Source organism: Orcinus orca, chromosome 13 (genome assembly GCF_937001465.1).
Source record: "Orcinus orca chromosome 13, mOrcOrc1.1, whole genome shotgun sequence".
Taxonomy (NCBI): domain Eukaryota; kingdom Metazoa; phylum Chordata; class Mammalia; order Artiodactyla; family Delphinidae; genus Orcinus; species Orcinus orca.
The window spans coordinates 72,568,604-72,595,624 of NC_064571.1; the positions used below are offsets into that span (position 1 = coordinate 72,568,604).

Consider the following 27,021-nt stretch of genomic DNA (forward strand, 5'->3'; position numbering starts at 1 on the left):
TTAACCACTGTGCCACCAGGGGAGTCCCTGACTCCTCTTATTTTTTGTATTATAATCTTTGGTTTGAAACTTTTCCACTAGAGTTGCTCTCTGACAGCCTGTCTGCAGGTTTGGTTTTCTTAGGTGGATGCCCTGTGGGGAACGACAGCAGCTCAGCACTGTACATTTTACAGAGCCCGCCTCATGCATCCTCATGAGGTGGTCAGGAAGACCCCTGAGTGAGGAGCTCTGTCCCCAGCCGTGTGACAGCCCAGGCTGGTTGTGGCCAGGGCAGAGACAGGCCTGTGGCCCCAGGTCAGCCTGCCTTGTCTGGAGCCCCTGGTTCAGTTGCTGACACTGGCAGGTGTGGGGTCCAGACGTGTGGCTCCTCCCTCGCCCTCCAGGACCCCAAGCCCCGTCAGCCCGGAGACCCTTGGCCCGGTGGCTGCTGTGTCTGGACCCCGCATAGGCTTCGGTGGAGTGCCACTGCTTGGTGAGGACGCACGGGGTGCGGCCTGACCTTGACGAGCTTCCTGCACCATGAACTTGGAGTTGCGCAGGTTTCTAAGGACCCCACAGGAGGTGGAGGTTCCTAGACCTCAGGCTAGACTGGCTTTGAGACCCAGCGATCTGTGTGATTTGCTTTGACTCGCTGAACGTTAATGATAATTGACAGCTTTTCCGATCATCAGATGTTTAGGAAGTGGCCTGAGAGCATACTCAGTATTACTGACCACTCCGACGGGAATGGGTGGTCACAGTCCAGAAGAAGGTGCAGGAGCCGTCCTACAGGACTTTGAAATGCCCTGCTTGCCCCGCAGGCGGTGTAGGCGATCAGGCTGCCCAGGCCCAAGAACACAGCTGGTTGTTAGTGGCTAGAACCAGCCATCTAAGAAGCTCGTGAAATCTTCACCCAGTGATTTGATGACCCGCACCAAGACACACCTCACCTACTAATCAATTCATTGCTCAGCGGGCCTTTGTTGAGTGCCCCCTGGGCTTAGACTGGTGCCCAAGTACAGACTCTTCAGGAAGCTTCTGCGGGGGGTGGTAGGTCCTCCTGGTTAGTTTCGACCAAAAGCCACAATGAAAGATAAAAACAGTCAGAGGGATACAGCATAACCAAGAGTACCCAGGAAATAAATGTTAGAATTAACTTGCCTTATTGTCTATTAAACTGTCCTGTTTCAACATCTAAAATTGACTTCCCTGCATTTTTCACCTACCCCAGAATTTATTATGTTCCGCTGGGCCAATCTTTTCTTCCCCTAGAACTTCTGTCTCCCTTCCTGCCTCTCAACTTCCAACTTCTGCTCCGGAAACCACACCCTTGGGAGGAGGGGTCTGTCCACCTCTGGCAGGACCTCAGGGAATCAAGGCAGGGAGCGTGGGGCAGCCTCAGGGGAGTGGGAGGCACCAGACCTGGAAACGGGCCTTGTTGGAGAAGCTTCATGGCCAGTGGTCTTGGAGAAGTGGGAGGAATTAGAACCTGGTCCAGCCCCAGATGGGGCCCAGTCAGGTCAAGGATCGGAGCCGGCAGCAGACAGCGCCAGGAAGTCAGGTGGGGTTTGAATGTCAGGTCCATAGCCGAGGTTACCTCTGGCGGCCTGTGGGAGCGGGCTGGGGACCAAGGACACCTAGGCCAGCCCGCAGGGTGCCAGGGGTGGGGGAGCAGGTTCTCGATGCCCAAAGAAGCCCTTGGTGCCAATGCACTGAGCTCACCGGACAGACGTCAGATCCCACCTGCCTCTTCCCCTTCCTGGAGCTTCAGTTCTTCATGAGACCTGGATGTTGGTACTGGCCACCCTCTCACCTGCTGGCAGGTGGCATTGGCTCAGAGGATGCATGTGAATCCCAGAAGCCTGTAGCCTGTGGCACACGTGTTAGGTGGCATCGTGACAACTAAATCAGCCCAGGACCTCTTCTGGTCTCCTGTGACCTTCCATATGATCTGTAGCTGTTAGGATTCTACACCCCTGGCCAGTAGATCTGGGCTTGGTTCACTTTCCTCCCCAGCTAATCAGCACAGTACCTAAATGCGCCTATGAAGTAAGGGTGCAGTAAGTGGTGGTTGAACAAGTGAGTGAGTGAATAGATGAGTAGCAGAAGGACTGCTCAGGCTGTACAGGTGGGCAGGATTGGCCAGCTTCCCTACCATGAAAAGGTGGAAGGGAGAACAGCAGTCCCCTCACTCATCCATGGTGATGGGGCAGGGTCTACTTCAGGGATCTGAATACCCCCTCGAGGTCAGAAGCTTTGCTGGGGACCTCCCTGGACAGTGGGCAACTTGCAGTTGGATTTTGGTCACCACCTGCCCACCTCCTCCGTCCTTCTCCTGCAGACATGCCTTGACCATTGTCCTTTCCTCTCTTCCTCCTCTGGATACAGATTCTGGCCAATGTCTTCCTCTACCTGTGCGCCATCGTTGTGGGCATCATGTCCTACTACATGGCGGACCGCAAGCACCGCAAGGCCTTCCTGGAGGCCCGCCAGTCGCTGGAGGTGAAGATGAACCTGGAGGAGCAGAGCCAGCAGCAGGTGAGGCTCTTTGGGGGTGGCCTTGGGGCAGTGCCGGCCTGGAGCCTGGGTTTGGGGCCTGTCGGAAGGGCGTGAACCCAGTTGCTGTGGGTACCCCAGGGCTCCATGTGAATTCTTTTTCTCTGGAGGCATCACTCTGTGTTATTGCTCTCCCCGCTCCCTCTGCCACACCCCCCTGGGCAGATCGCTCACCTACTTTGTTCTCAGGGCTCCTCTCCCTGCGGTGGGGTAGGGGTGGGCGACCCATCCCCTGGCCTCGGGGGCCCTTGTGTGTGAAGTCTATCAGCCCCTCACCCCTCCTCCCACAGGCTCAGGGAAATCTCCCCACTGCCTTCTCCCGCTAAGTCATTTGTGAAGACCTAAAACTGAGCCCAGCCCCTGGGGAGCCCGCTGTTTACATTTTTCCATCAAGAGAACTGCCTGCCTGCTGTCCCCTCTCTTTTGTTACTGGCTTTACTCCAGCCTGATCCACTGCAGAGACTCCCCGCTCTCGTGTGACTCAGTCTTTAAAATAGTTTTTGGTCTGGGTTCATCTCACATGCTTTTTGAAGGATTTCAGAAATTACATCCACCAGTTTCCTGTTATCCATAGGTTGACTTACCCTGAACAAACAAACTCAATAGGTTGAAAACATATGATTTCTCTGCTCTGGGAACCATGTCATTTGTGTTCAGGTGGTGCTCTTGGCTCTGGGTTCAGTGGGTTCACTGAAATTGCCGTTTTCATAGACCCTGCCACCCAGGTGGGTGGGGCCTTAGTTTCGGGGGGCCCCACTGGTGGGCCTCATGTTCTCTAGACAGTGCTATTTGAAGGCACACACTGAGTCATTTAGCTGATGTGTCCTAGCTTTGTCTGTCCTGGGAGGTTCTTTCTCTCTCTGTTTACCAATGAGATCTAGAAGCTCCTGAGCTGGGCCTCGGACTCATCTCTTTCAGAAGACGGGCTTTAGAAGGGGAACCTTCCTACCTCCGTTGTGACAAAGGGCCCGTCATATTCGTCCCCTTCTCCTCGGCCCTGTATCCTGTGGTTACCGAGGAGCTGCTGCGGCTGGAACGTATTTAAAGAATCCTCAGTAAAGCTTTACTGGCTTTATTGAGTTCCTTCAAAGGCATTCTTTAATTTCTGCTTTTTATACTGTCTTGGTTCTTGTTTGCATTTGATCTCTCGTAATGTGGAGGCAGCCCTCTGGGTTCTCTACATTAAAAAAAAATGCATGTGTCACCACTGAGCTAGACTGGGGAGTTCTTTTTTATATAGTCTGTGCAGTTTTCAGCATACCCATCTGTGTTCATCTTGTCTGTCTCGTAATGTATAATCCAGGACATCTTCAATTACGTTCAGCAGTGCTTGGTGGGGACCTCCTGGTGTGGTGAGTCTCACCCTGAATCTGTTAGTCTCTGGGTGGATGATTTAGACAAGTTATCCACCCCATAGAGCCTCACTTCCCTCATCTGTGAAGTGGGGGTATTGATACTCCAAAGTAGAGATGTTGATACTCATCTTGCTGAGGGTCAGATGGGAAACACAGAGGTGCTTTGTAACCAGTAAAGCTGGAAACAGTGATGGTCAGGCTGAGGTACAGAGGCCACAAGGCCCACTTTCTGATGCCCCTTTGGGCAGGATCAGTGCGGGGAGCCTGGGGTCTGGCTGAGAGAACCACCCCTGTGTGCTTTTGTGACTGTGGACATGAGAGCTGCTTGCCATTTTAACTTTTTTTCCATGTCCTTGACGGGTTTGGGTATCATGGTTATGCCAGACTTATTAATTGGAGAAATGTTCCCTCTTTCTAATCCCTGGAAAAGTTTAAGGACGATTTAGGTTATTCCTTTAATGTTTAGAAGAATTCACCAGTGGAGCCTTACTGGGTCTGGAGTTTTCTTTATGAGAAGGTTGTTTCATCTAAAGATAGAACGTTCTACAATTTCTTTTTGCATGAGTTTTGGAAAGTTATTGTTTTTTCAAGAACTTGTCCATTTCATCTAAGTTTTCATATTTTTGACATAATGTTCATTATATTTTCTTTTTATATGTCATTGTGTATGGGATTTGAGTTCCTTTTTTCATTACTGATATTGGTAATTTGTGCCTTCTGTTTTTAAATGTTTTCTTAATTTGTCCTACTAAGGTTTATTAATGTTTTAGCCTTTTCAGTGAAACACCTTTTTGGTTCTTTTTGCATTTCTATAATTCATTAATTTATGTTTCTAACTTTGTATTTCCTTTCTTTGGGATTAATTTAGTGTTCTTTTTTCCCTTCTCGAAATGGAACTGATATAGCTAATTTCCAGCATTTCTTTTCTAAAACGTGTACGTGTGCTATAGATTTTCCTCATTACAGTGCTTTGGCTTTATCCCGCAAGTTTTGATATGTCATATCCCTGTTGTCATTTAGTTCCGTTTTCTAAATTCTAAAATTTATATTTCCTAAATCCATTGAGATGCCTTTGATCCATGAGCTATTTAGGAGTACATTAATTTCCAAATATCTGGGGAATGTTTAAAAGTTATCTTTTTATTATTGATTTTTAGTTTCATTTGACTGCGGTCAAAGAATATGCTCTGCACGATTTTAGCCCTTTGAAATTTGTTGAAACTTGATTTTTGACCTAGTATGTGATTGGTTTTGATGCAGTTAAGAATAATGTATATTGGGGCTTCCCTGGTGGCGCAGTGGTTGAGAGTCCGCCTGCCGATGCAGGGGACACGGGTTTGTGCCCCGGTCCGGGAAGATCCCACATGCCGCTGAGCGGCTGGGCCTGTGAGCCATGGCCGCTGAGCCTGCGTGTCCGGAGCCTGTGCTCCGCAATGAGAGAGGCCACAACGGTGAGAGGCCTGCGTACCACAAAAAAAAAAAAAAAAAAAAAAGAATAATGTATATTCTACAAAATGTATCAAAATGTCTTTCAAAAATGAAATAAGGTCAATAAATGTCAATTAGGATTCATTTGCATCTACCCCAAAGTATTTTTTGCATCTTTGGTCACAGTGCAAAGACCTCACAACACTTAATTCCCCTCACCAATACTTTCTGGCCACTGTAATATATTTTATTTTATTATTTATTTATTTCAGGTTTTTTAAAAAATTGGGGTATAGATGATTTACAGTATTTTGTTAGCTTCACATGTACAACATTGTGATTCGATTGTAATGTATTTTATGTAATTATGTAATTCGATTGTAATGTAATGTAATTCAACATATGTTTTAAGCCCCACAAAACAGTCTCATAAAGCTATAGTCTTCTGCAGTTAATATTCATTACCTACGTTTGCCCATATTTTACCCTCTCAGTTACACTCCATTTCTTCTTCATTGCTGTGCTTCCATCTTTTTGAGGAATTCCTTTTAATATTGCTTTTCAAGTCGGTCTGTTGGCACTAAATTCTCTCCATTTCTAATTGCTAGAAGTGTGGGGTTTTTTTTGTTTTTTTCTTCCTTTTTTTTTTTTTGCGGTACGTGGGCCTCTCACTGCTGTGGCCTCTCCCGTTGCGGAGCACAGGCTCCGGATGCACAGGCCCAGTGGCCATGGCTCACGGGCCCAGCTGCTCCGTGGCATGTGGGATCCTCCCGGACCGGGGCACGAACCCGTGTCCCCTGCATCGGCAGGCAGACTCTCAACCACTGCACCACCAGGGAAGCCCAAAGTGTGTTTATTTTTATTTCAATTTTGAAAGTCATTTTTTATCAGATATAGAATTGAAGGTTTCTGGATTTTTACTTTCTGCCCTTTGAAGGTGTCTTTCTATTATCCTCAGGCTTCCAGCTGTAGGACATAGTGTTGCTCCTTTTGTTATTTATTTTTTGAAGTATAGTTGCTGTATAATATTATGTAAGTTACAGATGTACAATATAGTGATTCACAATTTTTAAAGATTATACTCCATTTATAGTTATTATAAAATATTGGCTATATTTCCCATCTTGTACAATAATACTGTTGCTCCTTTTAAACTAATGCATATTATTTTCCTCTGGTTGCTTTTACTGGTTTTTTTTTTTTTGTCTTTGGTTTTAGTTTTGCCTAGGAGTTTTCTTTTGAAGTTACCCTGTTTTGTTCTCAAAGAGCTTCTTGCATTGATGGCTTGATGAAAATTTTTAGCCAGTATCTTTTTGTAGCTTCTCTGTCATTCTGTCCCTTGCTTCTATGACTCTAGATATCTTTGTTAGACATTTCTACCATGTTCCATAAATGTCTGGATCTTCCTTTTTTTCTTTCTGTGCTTCAGACTGAATATTTTTACTGACCTAACTTTCAGTTTACTAATCCTCTCTTCTGCTTTGTCAACTCAGTGGTTGAGCTCATCTCTTGAATCCTTAACTTCCGTATTGTACTTTTTTCAGTTCTAGAATTTCCATTTTATTTTTAAAAATTTTCCATTTGATTTTAAAAAATAGATTTAAATTCTCTGGTTAAGTTCCCCATTTTGTCATCTATTTTTAGAACCATATTAAACATTTATTTTAAAGTCTTTGACAACCATGGTATCAGAATACTGATGGGTCTGCTTTTCTCTCTTGACTTTTGGTCCTGTCTTATGGCATCCTGGACTTTTAATTAACACTGGATATTGCATATGGAAAATAATAGCAACCCTAAATGATGTTGTGTCTCTCCAGACAGGATTACTTTTCTCGCAGCAGATGGTTATAGTAGGGTTAGCTCAGATTGATCCCATGTGGGGGTGAGAAGATTTAAAGCTGGGTTCAGTGAGCTGGTCTGTTTCTGTTCTGTACCTACTCTTAGGAAATACCCCTTCAGGGGTCTTGACTGAAAGGGTGTTCTCCTCTTGAGGGACCCTGAATTCCTCAGCATAAAGAGACTGCCAAAACTATCCTTTGATTTTTAGCCTCCTTTCTGTCACTTTCTGCTTGGATTTTTGGTCTCTTGCCCCATACGGCTTAGGGATTGGCAAATGCCTCAAGGGGAGTAGTTGTAGAGAAAGTCAGGCTTACTCTTCTATGGTTCTCTTCTGTCCAGGATCTCACCCCTCTACTCTGCGTTGGAATCCTTGTTCACCAGTTATTGTTTCTCCAGCCCCTCGGAAGCTCTAGCCATTGCTGTCTGTTCAGACTCTCAACCCTGGTCTCAAGGGAAAAAGTGGCAGAGTGTGTTGGGCTCACTTAAATGTGTCTCCTTTCCCTCAGAGAGCTTGTGTCCTGAAGTCCTAGCTGTGTTGGTTGTTTCCTATTGCCTTCAGATAGCTGTTCTTTTGTGTTTTATCCGGCTTTTATCCTTGGCTAAAGGGTTGGTCTGATATAAACTCCTCTATAAGAAGCAAGAGTTGGACATTACTTAAAATATTTTAAAGTTTATTTCAGAGTAGCCAGAAGTGTACATAGTATAAAATTACACAGGTATGAAAAAAACTGTACCATGGAAAGTAAGTTTCCCTCTGTATATCATCTACTTTCCCATCCCTCAGACAACCACTGTCATCTCTGTTGTGTATCCTTTCAGAGCTGTTCTATTTCCAAGTCGTTGTATATAGGCACACCTTGCTTTATTGCACTTCACTTTATTGATTGTGCTGTGCAGATATTGAATTTTTTTTAACAAGTTGAAAGTTTGTGGCGGCAGTTCCCTGGCAGTCCAGTGGTTAGGACTCTGTGCTTTCACTGCCGAGGTCCCGGGTTCAATCGCTGGTTTGGGAACTAAGATCCCACAAGCCATGGTGTGGCCAAAAAAAAAAAAAGAAAAGGAAAAGAAAGTTTGTGGCCACCCTGAATCAAGCAAGTCTATCAGCACCATTTTTTCCAACAGCATTTGCTCATTTCATGTGTCAGGGTCACATTTTGGTAATTCTCACAGTATTTCAAACTTTTTCATTATTATTACATTTGTTGTGGTGATCTGTGATCAGTGATCTTTGATATTACTATTGTAATTGTTTTGGGGGACCACGAACTGCGCCCCTGTGATACGGCAAACTTAATAAATATGTGTGTTCTGACTGTTCCACTGACTGGCCATTCCCCCATCTCTCTCCCTCTCCTCGGGTGCCCTATTTTCTGAGATACAACAATATTGAAATCAGGCCAATTAATAACCCTACAGTGACCTCTAAGTGTTCAAGTGAAAGGAAGAGTCACATATTTCTCACTTTAAATCAAAAGCTGGAAATGATTAGCTTTAGTGAGGAAGGCATGTCGAAAGCCAAGATAGGCCAGAAGCCAGGCCTCTTGCACCAGTTAGCCAAGTTGTAAACGCAAAGGAAAAGTTCTTTTTTTTTTTTTTTTTTTTGCGGTACACGGGCCCCTCACTGTTGTGGCCTCTCCCGTTGCAGAGCACAGGCTCCGGACGCACAGGCTCAGCGGCCATGGCTCACGGGCCCAGCCGCTTCGCGGCATGTGGGATCTTCCCGGACCGGGGCACGAACCCGTGACCCCTGCATCGGCAGGTGGACTCTCAACCACTGCGCCACCAGGGAAGCCCATGGAAATGTTCTTGAAGGAAATTAAAAGTGCTACTTAAGTAAACACAAGAATGATGAGAAAGCAAGAGAGTCTTATCGCTGATATGGAGAAAGTTTTAGTGGTCTGGATAGAAGAAGAAACCAGCCGCAACATTCCCTTAAGCCAAAGCCTAATCCAGAGCAAGGCCCTAACTCTCTTCAGTTCTGTGAAGGCTGAGAGAGGTGAGGAAGCTGCAGAAGAAAAGACTGAAGCTAGCAGAGGTTGGTTCCTGAGGTCTGAGTTCTAAGGAAGAAGCCGTCTCCATAACATGAAAATGCAAGATGAAGCAGCAAGTGCTGGTGTAGAAGCTGTAGCAAGTTATCCAGAAGATCTAGCTAAGATATTAATGAAGGTGGCTACACTAAACAGTGGGTTTTCAATGTAGATGAAACAGCCTTCTATTAGAAGAAGATGTCATCTAGGACTTTCATAGCTAGAGAGGAAAAGTCAATGCCTGGCTCCAAAGCTTCAAAGAATGAGCTGACTTTCTTATTGGGGGCTAATGCAGCTGGTGACTTGAAATCGAAACCAATGCTTATTTACCATTCTGAAAATCCTAGGGCCCTTAAGAATTATGCTAAGACCTGTTGAGACCTAATGCTCAGAAAAAAAGATTCCTTTCAAAATATTACTGCACAATGACAATGCACCTGGTCACCCAAGAACTCTGATGGAGATGGACAAGGAGATTACTGTTGTTTTCATGCCTGCCGACATAATATCCATTCTGCAGCCCATGGATCAAGGAGTAATTTCAACTTGCAGGTCTCATTATTTGAGAAATACATTTTGTAAGGCTATAGCTGCCATAGAGAGTGATTCCTCTCATAGATCTGGACAAAGTAAATTGAGAACCTTCCGGAAAGGATTCTTTATTCTAGATGCCATTAAGAACATTCGTGATTCATGTGAAGAGGTGGAACTATCAATATTAACAGGAGATTGGAAGAAGCTGATTCTAACCTTTGTGAATGACTGAGGGGTTCAAGACTTCAGTGGAGGAAGTAACTGCAGACGTGGTGGAAATAGCAAGAGAACTAGAATTAGAAGTGGAGGCTGGGACTTCCCTGGTGGCACAGTGGTTAAGAATCCACCTGCCAATGCAGGGGACACAGGTTTGAGCCCTGGTCTGGGAAGATCCCACATGCCGCAGAGCAACTAAGCCCCTGTGCCACAACTACTGAGCCTGTGTTCTAGAGCCCCTGAGCCACAACTGCTGAGCCCGTGTGCCACAACTACTGAAGCCCACGTGCCTAGAGCCCGTGCTCCGCAACAAAAGAAGCCACCACAATGAGACCACACACCGCAACAAGAGAAGCCACCACAGTGAGAAGACCGTGCACCGCAACAAAGAGCAGCCCCCGCTCGCTGCACTAGAGAAAGCCCGTGCACAGCAACGAAGACCCAATGCAGCCAAAAATAAATAAACAAAATAAATCAATTTATTTTTTTAAAAAAGAAGTGAAGGCTGAAGATGTGACTGAATTGCTGATGAAACTAATGGATAAAGTGTTGCTTCTTACGAATGAGCAGAGAGGATGGTTTCTTGAGGTAGATTCTACTCCTGGTAAAGATGCTGTGAAGGTTGTTGAAATGACGTCAAAGAATTTAGAATATTACCTAAATTCAGTGATAAGACAGCGGCAGGGTTTGAGAGGATTGACTCCAGTTCTGAAAGAAGTTTTACTGTTGGTAAGATGCCATCAAACAGCATTACATGCTACAGAGAAACCATTTGTGAAAGGAAGCGTCCGTTGATGCTGCAGACTTCGTTGCCGTCTAGTTCTAAGACGACATTGCCACAGCTACCGCCACCTTCAGCAGCTACCACTGATCAGTCAGCAGCATCAACATCAAGGCAAGACCCTCTGCCAGCAAAAAGATCACGGCTCGCTGAAGGATTAGGTGATTGTTAACGATTTTTAGCAATGAAGTCTTTTTTAAAATTAAGATACATGCATTGTTGTTTTTTTGATATGCTATTGCACACTTAATAGACTACAGAATAGTGCGAACATAACTTTTATATGCACTGGGAAACCAAAAAAGTTCACGTATTCGCTTTATTGCAGTATTCGCTTTATCTCGATGTTAGGTTTACTGCAGTGTTCTGGAACTGAACCCGCAGTATCTCTGAGCTGTGCCTGTACAGACTTTTCACACACAAATGGTAGTATGTTCACTCCTCTGCACTCCATCTATTCACCTAATCCCTTAGAGAGGGTTCTAAGTCCATATTGCAATTGCCTCATGCTTTTTGTGACGGTACTGTATTCCACTGTATAGAGGTAACATCATTTATTTAAAAGGGCTCCTGTAGGTAGACATTTAGGTTATTTCCAATTTTTTGCTACTGCAAACATTGCTGTAATAGACATCTTTATAGGGACACCATATTATACGTGTACAAATATATCTGAAAACTCAAAACCTAGAAGTGGAATTGCTGGATCAAAGGGCATGTGCATTTTAAAAATTATATATATGTATATATATGTGTGTGTGTGTGTATACATACATGTGTGTGTATATATATATATATGCATATTTACTGTGGTAAAATATACAGAAGATAAAATTTACCATTTTAATCATTTTGAAGTGTATGAGTTCAGTGACATTAAGTACATTCACAACATTGTGCTGCCATCACCACTGTTCGTTTTCAGAGCCTTTTCATCATCCCAAACAGAAACTCTTTACACATTAAATATTAACTCCTCGGCCTCCGCTCCCCCAGCCCCTGACAACCACTATTCTACTTTTCTTTATGAATTTGACTGTCCTAGGTACCTCCTATAAGTAGAATCCTACAACATTTGTCCTTTTGTGACTGGTTTATTTCACTTAGAATAATGTCTTCAAGGGTCATCCATGTTGTAGTGTGTATCAGAATTCATTCCTTTTTGAGGTTGAATAATGTGCCATTGTATGTATGTACCATGTTTATCCATTCATTTGTTGATGGGCTCCACCTTTTAGCTCTTGTGACTGATGCCGCCATGCACTATTGGTGTACAAGTATCTGTTTGAGTCCCAGCTTTCCAAGTCTTTGGGGTATAAACCCAAGTGGAATTGCTGGGTCATAGGGTGGCTCTGTATTTAACTTTTTGAGGAACCAGGCGTGTGCATTTTTCATGTTGATAAATATTACCAAATTGTCTCATAGAGGTTCAAACAATTTACACTCTTCCCAGGAATGAATGAGGGTGGACTTAGGCACTTAAGTTTTCCTTGTTTATCTAGAAAAGACTTCTTTGCTTTTGGAACCCTGCAGCTCCCCCCAGGGATGCCTATTTGAAAACCCCAGCTGCAGGGAACAGGCCCCAAGGCAGTGGTAACATCCTGTGGGCTGTTGCCTGCTGTTTCCTTATTTGGCTCAAGTCACAGCCAGGTAAACACAGGTTTGGAAGAGTTTCTTTTCTTTTTCAGTATATGTTGTATGACATTTGATCAAAATAGACAAATATAAAGAAAAAATACTGATAGAGGCATATTCCTTCAAGTCTTTTTTCCTTCTTCTGTGTTTGAAAGAGTGTTAACCCTGATTATAAAAGTAACATCTTATTCTCAGATGGAGCAGTTCAGAACCAGATACTCAAGTCTTATGCCCGTCTCGTATGGTTATTATGGAAGCTCAGTGTAAAGGGTTTTTTAGCACAGTGCTAAAGAGTAGGCAGTGAACTGTCTACCATCATACTATTGTTGTTGGATACATTTTGAAGATACAGAGAAGTAGAATAAAACCTCCCATAATCCAGGGGTTACATTTAAAAATAATTTTTAAAAAAGTGTGTTAAATTGGGTTCTCGGCGAGAAAAGACTTTCAGGTTTGCTGGATTTTTTTTTTCCTTTTTGTTGAGGTGAACAACATATAACATAAAATTAACCATATTGTACAATTTAGTACATGGCAATGGCCCCAGCCCAGGGGACGCTGGTCAAGGAGGAGCCACGAGGCAGGATGGGAGCCGGCTGGGGCCGGTGCATCCTTGTCCATGGTTCCAGTCGGGACAGAGCTTGCTCCCTCCCCAGGCGTCGGGGCTGACGTGGAGAGTGGTGTGGGCTCTGGGTTGATTTTACATCCCAGGAATGTCAGCTGATGTGTCTCTGGAGCTGAGTGCAGGCCACTGGAGAGGTTGCACACGAAAGCCCCTCGTGAGAATAAAAATGAGATGATAGATGTGAAAACGCTTTGGAAGGGGCTGCAGAAAGTCCTAGTGGGAGAGGAAACAGAAGCTGGTTTGGCCACCTATGTACTCACATTTGTTTAAATGCCTTTTTTAAAAGTTCCCAATTTGCAGGGGAGACCTCCTTTCAGAATTTAGTTCTCAGGGTCCGTGTCTCACTCTTTCTTTTGCTGGTGAGTGTTTATCTTGTCTTCTAAACTGCTTTGGGAGGAGGCACTGTGTGTGGCCTCCAGCCGTCACTCTCCTCTCTGGCGTCAGGAGCCCACCCCGATCCTCTGGTTCTGTCCTCTTTGCTGCTGTCACGTGGGAGGTTGGTCTCTCCTTTGCTAAGATGAGCAGCCTCCTGCTGACGGCGGGTGATGCCCGGTGGGTGGGCCGCCGGCCTCGTCCCTGGCAGGTGCTCAGCTTGTCTCCTCTGCCAGGAGGGATGGGACCTCATGGAGCTGAGGCTCTGTGAGTGTGGCCCTGGCAGGCGAGGGCTCTCGTTGCATTGCCCAGCGCATATCTGGTGCTTTAGGCCGTCCAGTGGCGTTGACCACAGGGTGGTCCGGTGGACTTCAGGCCTGTCTCCAGCTTCTCCTTGGCTCCACGGGCCTGTTAGGATCGAGCAGGAGGCCCAGAGGAGGGAGCTGGAGTTGTTTTTCTTTATTCCCATGTGACCATAACACGAGGGTTTAGTTGGGGACCTTGGGGGTTGCTAAGCACCCCGACTGCCACCTGACAGCTGCAGGCACCGGGGAAATCCACCCAGTGCACACCCGTCGCCAGGTACAAACTCTAGACTTCTGAGCCTTTCCGAAGCACATACTCGGAATTGCTTCCCAGGGAGTGGGAGGTGGTAGAGGAGGGTGTGGGGGAGGATGGAGGGATGACGGGCACACGGCAGGCTTGCACTTCCTTCAGATCATGTTCAGTTAGGAAACCAACCTGGTCCTCACCTGGGGAGGAGAGCTGCCCTTGGTCCCCACCCTCCTGGGGGAGGAAGCTGCAGCCGGCGTCGGAGGGGAGAGCCCAAGGCTGCCTGTGCGGGGTTCTAGGCCAGAAAACCATCCACCGCCACCCGTACCCACCTAGGGCCAGGGGTCAGATCACCTTCTTCCATGGTGCCCTGGGGAACTCGGTGTGGGTGAGCGCTGGGGGCCCTCACCTCTGGGGGGACGCAGACAGAGCAGTCGCTTCTGCCTCTCCTGCTACTCCAGCCCAAGGCCCAGAGCACCTTGGACTAGGGGTGATGTTTCTTCTTTGTGCAGGAGTGTTTCCCTGGGTGGGTGACCTTCTGCCCTTGAGCAGGTTACCCCTTTATCGCGAGACTCAGACTTCTCTGGTAAGAGAAGCTTGGGACTGGGACTGCTGCCCTTTCAAAAGCACAGTTTCTGGTCTTTCTGAAGGTCTCTGACCTCTGGCCAAGCCTGCCTCACTGTTCCCTTCAAGACCTTTAGCTGTGAGGATAAGGTGTAGAGTGACCTCAGCCTCCGTTGGTGGGGAGAGGGGAGTCAGAGTGACAGAGAGACAGAGAGATGAGGGGGCTGCCTCCTAGCCTGGGGCTGGGTTTCTAGTGTCAGCCCTCAAAGCGCCAGCTGTCGTCCTGGCAACGGTGGGGCTGGGGCTGGGGACCTGCCTCCTGTGTCACCACATGTCTCGCAGCTGATGGAGGCGGGGCAAACCCATCGTTTACTTGACGGGAGCCATGGAGGAAACCCCCTGACAGCAGCCTCCAAAGATGCTTGCTGTCTTAACTGCTTCACAGAACCGCTCACGAGTATTTTTTAGTTTTAAGTTTAGCCTCGGAGGCCTCTTGGTTTGAGAAAAGCCAGAAGGTGAATTTCCCATGGTGAAGTAGGCATGAGTGCTTCTGTCGGTTCCAGCTCTGACCTCCTGGATTTCACAGAATGTTCTTCATTCTAACATTCCAGGATGTAGCAGAACAAGCCCATGTTAGGTGATGCACACGATGAGCCCACAGAGGACAGGCTTTTCTAAGGCCGTGCAGGGCCCCTGCCGGTGGGGGGACATCTGCTGGGTCGGGGGACTGGGCGCTGGTGGCACTGCTAGTGCATGGCCCCGTGTCTGGGCTGTGGCCTCCGCGCTGGCTCCCTGCCGGGCTCTGGAGGGTCCTGGGCCCAGAGACGTCCTCCAGCAGTGTTCTTCTCTCCACACAGTTGTAGAGTCTACGGTCGGGGTCCAGTCTGGTCCGGGTTGTGGTGCGTCCCCACCTTTATCTGGCTGTAAAGATGAAGTTTTGTTTAGTAATAGGAGTCGTTTTTTGTTTGTTTGTTTTGTTTTTAACAATTACTTCTGCCCAGTCTTGAGCTGAGTTTTTACTGAATTATCTCATTTAATCATCACGACAAAACCCAGAAGGGGAGTTGGCCCTCCCTCCCAGTGAGGGCCTCTATTTGGGAGATCTACTTGAGGAGAATTAGGTGAGTAGTCCCCAGACTACATCTGGCCTGTCAGTTTCTGTTTTGTTTGACCTGCCCAGAGCTTCAAAAATTTCTAATACTTAAAAATTTGGACATTCTATATAAAAACTTGTATTTCTGACTGCCTTGAGAAATGGAAATGTCTGACAACACAGGGTGCAGAGTGAAGCTTGCATTCACATCCGAGCCAGGCCACTTACTTGCACCATGACCTTGAGCCAATTACTTATGCCCTTTGAGCCCCCATTTCTTTGCCCGTGAAATGGGAACAGAATAGGATTGTCAGACTGTCTAAAAGAGAGGATTCATCCCACAAATATTTGAGGCACGCTTCTAAACACTGGGGATACAGTTGTGAACAGAACAGATTCTAGTGGGGGAGACAATCATTAAACAAATGCTATGTTAGGAAGTAGGACAGGCAGTAGAGAAAAACAAAGCAGGGGAAGGAGCATAGAGCCTGCCAAAAGTGAAGGGAGGTTGCTGTTTAATATCGTGTGGCCAGAGAAGGCTTTCCGATAAGATGAGATTGGAGCAGAGACCTGAAGGCAGTGAGGGTGTGAGCCATGCAGTGATCAGAGAAATGAGCAGTAAGTGCAAAGGCCCTGTGGTATGTTCATAGGATGTCAAGGTGGTCAGTGCAGATGGAGCAGAAGTGAGGGGATGAGAGGTAGGAGGTGAGGCAGAGAGGAGATGGGGGCCAGATTCTACAGGGCCTCATTAGGACCTTGGCTTTTCCCTTGAGGGAAATGGGAGACATTGGAGGGTTATAGGTTTTAAATGGATCAGTCTGGCTTATGGTGGAGAAGAGATAGCAGTGGAAGCAGGGAGACCAGTTAGAAGCATTGCAGTAATTTTGGTGAGAGAGGATAATGGCCCAGACCAGGATGGAGGTGATGAGGACAGAGGATTCTGGGTATGTTGAAGGCAGAGCCAACAGGACTTACTGCTGGGTAGAACGAGAGATGAGAGAATGGGAAGTCAATGATGGCTTTAAGGATTTTAGCCTGCAGGTGAGCTGCTGCTTCGGGTCCAAGACGGAAGCAGGTGATGTGTGCTTCCATGGCAGACATAGTAGTAATCTTTTCCACTGATCACAGACGTGACCTCGGCATCCTTCTCAACACAGTGCTCCAGGCAGCTGCTCTCTGTTCCTCCGAGTTGGACTTAATTGCTGCGGTAGTGTTCTAGAGCTGCATAGCCATTTGTGACTATTTAAATTAAAATTAGTTAAAATTTTAAAATTAAAAGTCAGTTCCTCAGGACTTCCCTGGTGGTCCAGTGGTTAAGACTCTACACTCCCAATGTAGGGGTCCCAGGTTTGATCCCTGGACAGGGACCTAGATCCTGCATGCCGCAACTAAAGATCCTGCACGCCGCAGCTAAAGATCCTATGTGCCGAAACAAAGACCTGGTGCAGCTAAGTAAATAAATACTAAAAAAAAAGGCAGTTCCTCCATTGCACTGGCCACATTTCATGTGCTCAGTAGCTCCATGTGGCTGGGTCGTGGCTACCGTATTGGAGAGCACAAATTACAGAGCATCTCCGTGACTGCAGAAAGTGCTGTTCTAGAGGGTGCTGGCTTGCCTCTTGGGCCACGTCTCCTGGTTGACAGCTCATTAGCTCATCAGACCTCTAAGGAGCGCCTTCTTTGTGCCTCTCTTGGTGAGGGCTCCAGATGCCACACGTGTGGGCTGTCTTTGGGCCCAAAGGGCAGTCTCCTGAGATAGTGGTCACGTTGGCCCACAGTGGCCCATCTCTGGGGTCTGCGCAGGAGCCAGGCAGATGACCAGCAGCTGCACTGGCTCAGCATCCCCTCTCCCACTCTAGCAGGGTAAGGGTTCTGGGCTGACCCTTGGTCTGTGTGGTTTCCGGGCTGTTCTCCCAACACTGAGATTGAATGTGGTCCTGCTTCCGCCTTGGAGCCCGTCTACCTGGGAGACTCTGGGCTGCTGGCGTGGAGCCTGTTTTGCAATGGAGGTCTTGTTTAAAGATAGGCGGGTCTTTGAATTACACGGCCTCTCCCTCTGAACTCTCATGGCCTCTGGCAGAAGACAGCAAAGCACTCCTGTCCTGGGAGACCAGCCAGTCGGCAAGTGACTTGACTGCCCCGCTCATCCAGGCTCTTGGAGTACTGTTTGCCTCTGAGCTTCACAGCATGTAGCTTGGGGACTTGCCTAGATGACCAGTGATTGTTCTTTGATGACTCTGAGTGACCGAGGTCATGACCATGTCTTTTAGATGGGGCAGCACGTGTGGGCCCCTGCTCTACAGGGCGGCTGTCTGCTCACATAGAAGCGGCAGCACTGGGGCATCCAGATTTCACGTGATGCGGTCCTGCGTCCTCTCATCAGGGAGAGAGTTGTTTGGGCCCTGACCTCCCTGGGCTAAAGGCCAGGTCCTACCCTGCGTTCCCTTCCTCCTGCTGCCTCCTCTGCTCAGGTGTTCAGGCCAGGATGGGCACCTGGGGGGGTCCAGTGACCTTTTGGCTTCTAAGTGGCCTGGAAACTCCAAGAACATGGACAGATCAGGACCAGAACAGACACGTTTGCAGACAGCTGTGGGTCTGCTCACAGCCTGTTGTGGTGACATGTATATGTGTGTGTGTGTGTGTGTGTGTGTGTACCCCGTAGGACACACACATTCTTTAAATAGACAGGCGGACTTAACGGGCTTACTTTGTACAGACACTGGACACACACACTCACAGACGCACATGCACACGTACCGGCCACCTGGGCACTGTAGGTCTCTCCACTTAAATCTGTCTTCCTCCCTCTGCCCCTTTCACAAGGATGTTGTAGAAACTTAGCTTCTCATCAGCCAAGCTCGTTTATCCAGATCCCTGGCGGCCACCCTGCTGTAATTAACTCCTGAATATGCCTCATCAGAGTGTCAGCTGTAACAACTCGGGGCCCCTCGGAGTGGTGCTGGCCTCCTCCTCTGTCTCAGTCCTGGGGCAGCAGGAAGGCGAGGCCTGGCATGCTTGATCCGTCCCTTCCCAGAGCCTGGCCGAGACCATGCTGACAGTGCCCTGGCCGGGCTCACGGCTCACCTGAGCAGCTCGGCATGTAACCGTTTTCATATGAGGAGACCCCAGCCCAGGAGGCCGAGCGTCCTGCCCCGGGGCACTGTGGTCTCTTCTCCCAGGGACCAGGATCCCTTGCCCCACCCAGTCTGCTCACCTGCCTGGGGCAGGCCTGGGTCCTTCTCCCCAGGATCTGGGTAGTTTTCTGCTCTACCCGTGAAGCCTACTAGAAACTTCCTGTCTCTTTCTGGACTGTGTCTGATTCTTTTCCCAGAGGGCCAGGGCCTTGCCTTCCGTTGCCGTGTGTTTTTAGGATGAGCCTTGAGGGCTGGGGAGAGGCTGCATGAGGCCCTTCACCCCTCCTTCTTTCTCTGTGTGGAGCCGTGTCTCAGCCCCCGAGCCCCTGAGTCCCTGTCCTCTGCTGGTGGTTCCATCCGTGGTTGCCCCCTCCTGCCGCCTTCTCACGCGGTGTCTGGGGACGAGAGGTCGCCACCTCTGGGGCAGCACATTCTTTGTTTGCACTGTTTTGACTTTCAGAGAATTCTCCCTCCGCGGGAAGCAGCAGTCTGTTCCCCGCAGTCTTCCCTCCTGGGGCCTTCAGAGCAAACTCATCCCTTTTCTGCACAACAGCATTCCTCAGACTTTAATTCTCCATGGGGCGGCGGATCCCCCTCTTCTCTGGGCTGATTCCCACCCACCCTCAGGTGACCGGATTCCGGCTCCCTCACCACAGGGTCACTCGCTGACCAAGGCCCAGGAGATCTGTTTCTTTGTTGTGGGGAGGACCCAGAAGCTCCACCGCCTCCTCTTTCGGGACCTTAACTTCTATTAAGGGCCAAGGGGCTTGTGTAGGCATCATTTTATGCTGTGAATTCATTTAAAATCTAATAGCATCTCAAATGGCCAGACTTTTCCCCCAGGGTTGATACACTGTGTCCCGCCCCCGTCCTGTCGTCTGGCAGTTGGTTTTGGGGACTCAAGTAGAGGTTATTACATTTACCCCTTTTGAAGTTGACCCTCTCTACATTTTAGCAGATTGCTCTGGGGTAAAGTCCATATTAACCAGTTGTCCTAGTGACATGCCATCCACACACTTTATAGATACATGGTCTGTATCTTCTCAAGTGTTTCTCCTGGAAAAATGTCCACTTTGAACAAAGAGATCCTTAAGAGAGAACCCATTTTACACATGAGCAACCAAGGCCGAAGGGGCAAAGTGTATGCCCCAGGTCGCAGGGGCCTTAGCAGCCCGACCCCAGCTCAGTGATTTTTTTGCTCTGCCCCCCAAAGCTACTCCCCTTCCTTCTGACAAGATTTTTAAATCTTTACAATGCTTTGTCTCTTCAGCAAAGTCTGCTTTGGAGTTAGTCATTATTATCTCCACGTCTGTCTCTTCAGCCTCCAACTTCCATTCCTTCTTTCGGTCCAGACCATCAGATTTTAAAAGTAGCTTCAAGGTAAGGAAATGTCATTTTCCCACAGTCCAGTTTTCTGGCAAACTTCCACTGTGTCCCTTAAAGTCATGGTCCAAGAGTGAAACAAGGACATGCCAGAACTTCAGGGCACCACAAGCCTGAAAAGACAGAGTCCTGAAAAAAGTGCCCTCTGTGCTGACGTCATTTTTATAAAGGAGAGATGATAGGAAGGGGCCTGGAGTTGATCACAAGAATTCACACGATAATGAATGCTGAGCGTTAGAATTCAAAATACCAGGAGTTTTAAAGAGGTGGGGGGGGGGTGACAGTTCCAATTCAGTTTTGAAAATATTACAAAACAACTAATTTAAAAAATAAAAAAGGGTTAAGGGAGAAGAAAAACTAAATGAAAAGATTATCCAAATTATTGAGCATCCTCCCCCTGCCCGCTATATTAGTTCCTGATAAACTTTGATCACATCCTCCTCTTTACTCCCAGTTCTCTGGGACTGTGGTCATCAGTGGGATTTGGCTTTCCTGGAGGAGCCTGGGTGAGTGTTGGACCTCTGCATCCTTGACCGTATGAGTCCAAGTTTCTGGAGGTGTGTTGCCATTTCCACCTTGACATGAATCACACTGCTGTCCTATCCTCTGGGTTTCAAGTGTTCTGCTTCTTTCTTCCCTTTTTTTTTTTTAGTATCTTCCTTCTTTTTAATATTTTATTTTATTTATTTTTATTTTTTGGCTGTGTCAGGTCTTAGTTGAGGCATGCAGGGTCTTCATTGAGGCATGTGGGATCTTTTGTGGTGCACAGGCTTCTCTCTAGTTGTGGCATGTGGGTTTTCTCTCTCTAGTTGTGGTGCATGGGGTCCAGAGCGCGTGGGCTCTGTAGTTTGCGGCACGCAGGCTCTCTCATTGAGGTGCGTGAGCTCAGTAGTTGTGGCACGTGGGCTTAGTCCCCCCGTAGCATGTGGGATCTTAGTTCCCTGACCAGGGATCGAACCCGCATCCCCTGCCTTGGAAGGAAGATTCTTTACCACTGGACCAGCAGGGAAGTCCCTATTCTGCTTCTTTCTAATCCACATGTCCCGGTTGAGGTTTTTGCCTGCTGCTCGGACATGGCCTTGGAGGTGGGGGTCTCCAGCAGTGACCTCGGCAGCAGGGTCTCTCTCTGGGTGTACCGATCAGCTCCTCTCCACTACAGGACCATGACTGTGCCTTTCCCCTTGCTTTCCTTTCCTTCAGATCCTTCTCAAATGCTCATAAAATGGTGCTTCCAAACTTCAGTGTGGTCACCAGTCACCTGAGGATCCTTGGGCCTTGCTGGGTGAGCCCCAGGTGATGCTGAGACTTCCCCTCTGCAGGCCAGACTTCGGGTCATGAGGCCTTGGTCCCGTGGGATGGGCTCAGCTGTACCAGGGGACCTCCCAGCACCTAGACGTCCAGGGACTCATCAGAAGTTTCTGCTCCTCCAGTAGCAGCGTCGAGTGATGCCGAGGTTCGCACAGGAACCACGCACCTCTGGGCCCTTTGCGGTCAGTCCAGTGGCAGCTCACTGGACCGTAGGGGAGACCTGGTGGCACCCCCATCTAGGTGAGCCCCTCTGGAGCTGCCGCAGTTGGCTTCTCTTGCAGCTTTGGGGTGACCCAGCATCTCAGGGCCCTCACGGTTGGTCACGTCCAGAGCTCTCAGCATCGGCCCCCTTCTCCTCCTCCCCTCGCCCTGTGGGGAAAGGGGGGTGGGCTCAGGGCAGTCTCCTGGCCTGCCCAGCACTGAGCCCAGGCCTCCCCTGCGTCCGCCCCAGCAGCACCCTCCCCCTCCTTCTCTGCTGAGCATCAGGAAGAGTCCCAGCAGCTGCCCTGGCCTGGCCTGCTCTCCCCGGTGCCCCGCTGTGGTCTGGTGGGCCTGGGCCAGCACGCTGAGGCACCCACAGAGGACCCGCCGTCCCACACAACAGCACAGGGACCGGGGCTCAGCCCCAGGGGAGCCGTGTTGTCAGGTCTTCACTAGATAAGATTTGGGCACTTCTGTTTCTTCACATTCATAGCAGAACAACGTCCGGTGCGGGTGAGAGAGTTAGAGTGTGAAAAGTACGTCTTTTGGTGGAGAAAAACCCACCAGTTCCATCGGTCAGGGAGCCCTGGGTCCACGTTCCGGGTCTGCCCCTACGGCCGAGGAACCGGGACAATCTGCCTAACCCTCCACACTTCGATTTGGGCGCCCGCAAGGTGGAGGCAATATGACGTGTTCGTGAAAATACTGGGTAGGTGAGAAAGTTGTAGGGAAGAAGAGGGACGGTCTTGATACTGGTCGTTAGTGTCCACGTGCCTGGCGACTTGCTGTGCTTCTGAGAGCTGCAGAAAGAAGCCAGCCCAGGGCGCCGGTTCTGTCGCGCGGCTCCCTAAGAGAGGGCCGCTGCCTCCTTCCCGTTTCACCGGGGGCTGTGGTCTCCTGCTTGCTTCGCACCTGACCGTCAGCCTCCTTTCTCAGGTTATGGCCAAGCAGATGTGGGAGTCTGGAGGCAGCTCAGTGGCCTTGCAGGGACAGTCCATTTCTAAGAAAACTGGTAGTTACAGACAAGCTGGGGTCAGGGTCACAGCTGGAGGCAACAGGAAGTTTTGTGTTTATTTCCAGTTTAAAACATACTTTAAAAAAGAAGCAGCAGCAGTATAACAACCATATAGCAATTTTGAAAAGCATGTAAAGTTTTCTGTTAATTCCATCTCTCACATTGTTACCCTTTTCTCTCTTGCGTATATCCTTCTGCCATTATTTCGATGTGTGCATCCAGCGTCACCTTCACAGAATACAATTCCATGTCTTGCTTTTCTCTCTCATCATTTTCTTGTAACAGTTTTCACCAATATCATTTTTAAGGTTGCATAATCTTCCATCCAGAGGATGTGTCAGTCTAATTAGCCATTTTCTGGGCATTTGGGCTGCTTATAGTTTTTTCCACAAGTGTAAGTGATGATGCATTAAAGTTCTTACACATAAATCTTCTTACTTCTTCTGGATTATTTCTGTTGGATAAATTCCCAGAAGAGCCATTAATGGGTCAGAGGCTTAGAACATTCTTATGACTCCCAAAACATATAGCAACTGCTATGTTAGTGAGAGCAGGCTCTGCCTGTCTGCTGGGGAGACCAAGACACATCCCCCAGCTCTGGGCCCCGAGGATGCCCTGGGTGGCTCCTGTCCTGTCCACCCCTGTGCCCTCTGTGGGACCCGCCAGGCAAGTGCACTTGGATCCCAGCCTCCTTCCTTCTTCAAGGACATGGATGAGGGAGGTTGGGGTCTTCAGCCCAACTCTGAGGATGGATGTTAAGGATCCTCTGTGTGTGTGTGAGGATTTTTCTAGAAGATCCATCATTAGCATCATACACTCTTAAAAGAGGCCAGGATCCAGGAATGAGTTGAGAATCTCTGAAATGTAAGGGCAAACAAGGTCAGCATCAGTAGAGACACTGGTATGAAGTGGGTGTAGGTAAGGAAGGGGATGAGCACACCTGGGCAGGGGCCAGGGGCTCTGGAGAGGTGGCAGGTGGGTGAGGAGGGGCCGTTCCAGAGAGAGTGACTCCAGAGCAGAGAAAAGCAAATAGTCCTGCTTGTCTACCCAGGAGGGGCCACCGAGGAAATCAGGGGGGAGCTGGGGCCAGGAAGGCAGGTGGGTGTCCCGGGGAGGAGGCCTCGGTGCCGCGGAGAAGCACGCGGGTGGGGAGCCATCCATGGGTGTGAAGTTCAGAAGTGGAAGGTGGCGGGGCAGGGGAGCAGAGCCTGGCTGTCACAAAGGTCCTGGGGTTGCGACGTGGGCCCGGCCCCTCCTTCGCTGCCCACTCGGCCACTTTCTTGACCCTGCCCTCCGCCTACTAGAATGTTCTTTCCTGTCCAGTCCTGTGGCAGCTGCCTGTTGCATTTTTTTCTCATCTGACACATTGTTCTTTTTTCTGTGTAAGCCTACTTCTTATTTAAGACTCGTCTTATCAGAGTGACTTAAGGTGGACTCTGCCTGCTAACCTTTTGAGGTTGACCATAGGGTTGCCGTACACCACACAGGTCAATTGGTAGCCTTCATTTACAACCACAGCTGCTTTCTTGTTATTTGAAAATTTGACATTTAAGGGTTATCTGCTTTCAGAACTCGTCTATTCTCTCTTTTTTTAAAAAAACGTTTATTTATTTGGCTGCGCCAGGTCTTAGTTACGGCATGCAGGCTTTTAAGTTGCGGCTCGCCAGCTTCTTAGTTGCGGCACCCGGGCTCCTTAGTTGTGGCATGCATGCGGGATCTAGTTCCCTGACCAGGAATCAGTCGGGCCCCCTGCATTGGGAGTGAGGAGTCTTAACTACTGGACTACCAGGGAAGTCCCAGAACTCATCTCTTCTCCTGCAAAAAGTGAAAATCCCCCACGTGGCACCCCCAGAGATAAGCTCATGGCCTCTGCGCTCTGTGGACCTCCAAGGCACCTGGGTTCTGGGTGTCAGGGCTGCCCTGCTTTGTGCTTCCGCTGCTGCCTTTATCCTGCCCTTGTTGACAGTACTGGAGCCCAGGCCGTGCTAGGATAGGGCAGTGTGGGTTGCCTCCGGGGAGGCCCATCTTGTTTCCAGGGAAATTGGGCCACGGGCACCTCACAGGGTTGGATTGCATTCTGATGTCCCCAAGGTTCCCAGGGAGCCGAATGGCTTTTCTGGGAGGACAGAGTTCTGTGGAAGAGCCTGAGGGGGGCGTGGGAAAGGCCTGCCTGTGTCGGGGGTGGCTGCTGAGACAGGCCCCGCCGCGCTGTGACTTTCCTGCTCCTCGGCGTCCCGTGGCCCCCCTCTGCTCTTCCCAGCCTGGCAGGTCCTGCCCACGCCCCTCACATGTCTGCCTCTTCCCTGCGTTGGCATGTATCCCGCATGCACGTTGAGAGGAGAAAGGCTGAGATGCGCGTGGAAGGCAGGATCCCTCTTGGTGTCCCCTTATCATCCTGTCTGGACCAAACAGAGCTCACAGGGCCTGGCCGAGGGACCAAAACGTTTCCTGCTGACCCTGACGTCCCTCTGGAGCTCTCCATCGATAAATCTATGGCCAGCTTGGAAGCCCCAGGGGAAGTTTAGACCTTGTCTTTCTGAGACACCTTCTGTCTCAGTGCCTCAGTGACACTTCACATCAAGTGACACGAGAACAGCTAACGTACATGGAGCACTTGCCATGCGTGGACACCGTTTTAAGTACTTTATGGTAACGAGTCGCTCGGCCCTCCTGTTTTACGGGCGAGGACACCAGGGCACGGGGAAGTTTAATGATGGCCTGGTATCGCACGGCGAGTGGCAGGGCTCGGGTCTGAGCCAGGCGATCGGACCCTGTCCCTGCCAGCCTGGCGCGGGCAGGGCCGCACGTGGGGTGGGCTGGGACCCCTGGGATTCCTGCCCCAGCCCTCACTGCTGCCCCTCAGCCCCATCTCCTTCTCCCGCTCAGGACCCCAGCAGCTCTCTCCACAGGCCACCCTCGAGAGCAGGCAGGGCCTCGTGTCTCTGGCTTTTCTTGAAAATCCTCCCGGAGGCTCATCTTCTTCCCAAGCTGAGAGCTTTGCCAGGGCAGCGGCTTTGCCACCTGCTCTGCTTGGGCTGCAGGGCCCCGGGAGGCTCGGTTGCTGCTTCCTGGGCTCGGGTGGAGCCAGGCAGGGCGCACTGGGGTCATTTTGGCTTCTCATTTCTGAGCTGTAATGGTGCCACCCGCGAGGTTCTTAACAGTGGAAGAGACATTGCTGTGGAAATGGGAGGGTAACAGGAATAACCACTGTCCGTGCTTCAGGCTAGAGCCAGCGTGAGGCATGCTGAGGAGAGGGGCCACCTTGTTACGGTGGTATTCACTGCAAGAAAGAGGATTGGTTCTCCCTGTGAGAACAGAGATAGGGCACAGGGACCTACCTCCCTGTGTGATAGCGAGCAGGTGGGGGGCTCCTGGCCTGCAGACCTTCCTAGGAGGAGGAGGGAGGGGCCGCGCCTACAGCTGAGCCGTCTTCTCCAGGGGAGCTGAGGCCCCGGTCCTCTGGCTCAGTGGGGACAGAGGCCCAGGGACGACGCCAGACTCTTGGGGGCCTCTTGGCCGTGCCCACCAGAGGAGCGGAGTCGACCTCTACACCTCAGGCTCCTACCCCAGAGCAGGTGTGTCTGAAAGGCAGGTAGAGCTGGGTTTTCTGGCCTCAGGGCCCACTGAGTCCAGGCCCGTGGCGGAGGTGTGTCCCCGCTCCTGTACCGCTGGGCTGCCATCACTGCCGAGGCCTGGGACCTGCAGCCTGAGTTTCACTGTGGCCCCTGAGCCCTGGTCAGACCCCAGGTGCTGAGGACACGGGGCTTAGTTTTCTGGCCACCCCTCCTGCCCCAGGCAGCTCCCGGCCCTAGGTCACTGGACGTAGCACTCCCGGATCCGCGCGCCCCACCCGTCCCCTCCTCCCCTTTCAGCGGCTGACCCTGCAGCACGGGCCTGGTCACCCGGAACTGCTCCACCCCGGGGTCCAAGGCTGCGACCTCCAGCCACATCTCTTGTTCCCCCAGCCCCCTCTGCCTCCTTCTGCACCCACACTTCTCCCAGGCTGAGCTCACTTCCCGCTGCCTCATCCCGCGGGCCTCGGTTTAGTCGCCTCCCCGCCATTAGCGCGGTTCTCTTGCTCCCTTGCCGTTTCCGTCCTGCAGACCTGCACCTGAGGTTCTCCCTCAGCCTCTCCCACCGTCCTCCAGCGGGCACCACCGTCACCTCTGTCCCCTCCCCGCCCGGGGGCACAGGGCGGTTCCTTCCCGACAAGTTGCCGCTGCCTGCGTTTCCCCCTCCTCTGACCCACCCTCCAGCACCCCCGCCGTCACTTGTCTCCTCTCTCCTGTTCTGCTGCTGGGTCTGACCCGCAGCTTCTGAGCCACCAAGCATCTGCCTGCAGGGCGTCCCTGCACGGGCCCTCCAAGGCACCTCCTGGACTCACTCGTCTTTGTAGCCTGGCACCTGGTGTGGTACCTGGC

General features: G+C 49.8%; 1 protein-coding gene across 3 annotated transcripts in view; it reads left to right on the forward strand.

The window, feature by feature from the left end:
* Positions 1-27,021, forward strand: part of ADCY3 (adenylate cyclase 3) — an 82,465-nt gene that overhangs the window by 32,340 nt on the left and 23,104 nt on the right. For all 3 annotated transcript variants that reach the window (XM_033425048.2, XM_049695690.1, XM_033425050.2), the window contains exon 3: positions 2,368-2,517. In XM_033425048.2, coding sequence (XP_033280939.1) covers positions 2,368-2,517 — 150 coding nt within the window. The remainder of the gene's footprint in view (positions 1-2,367; positions 2,518-27,021) is intronic.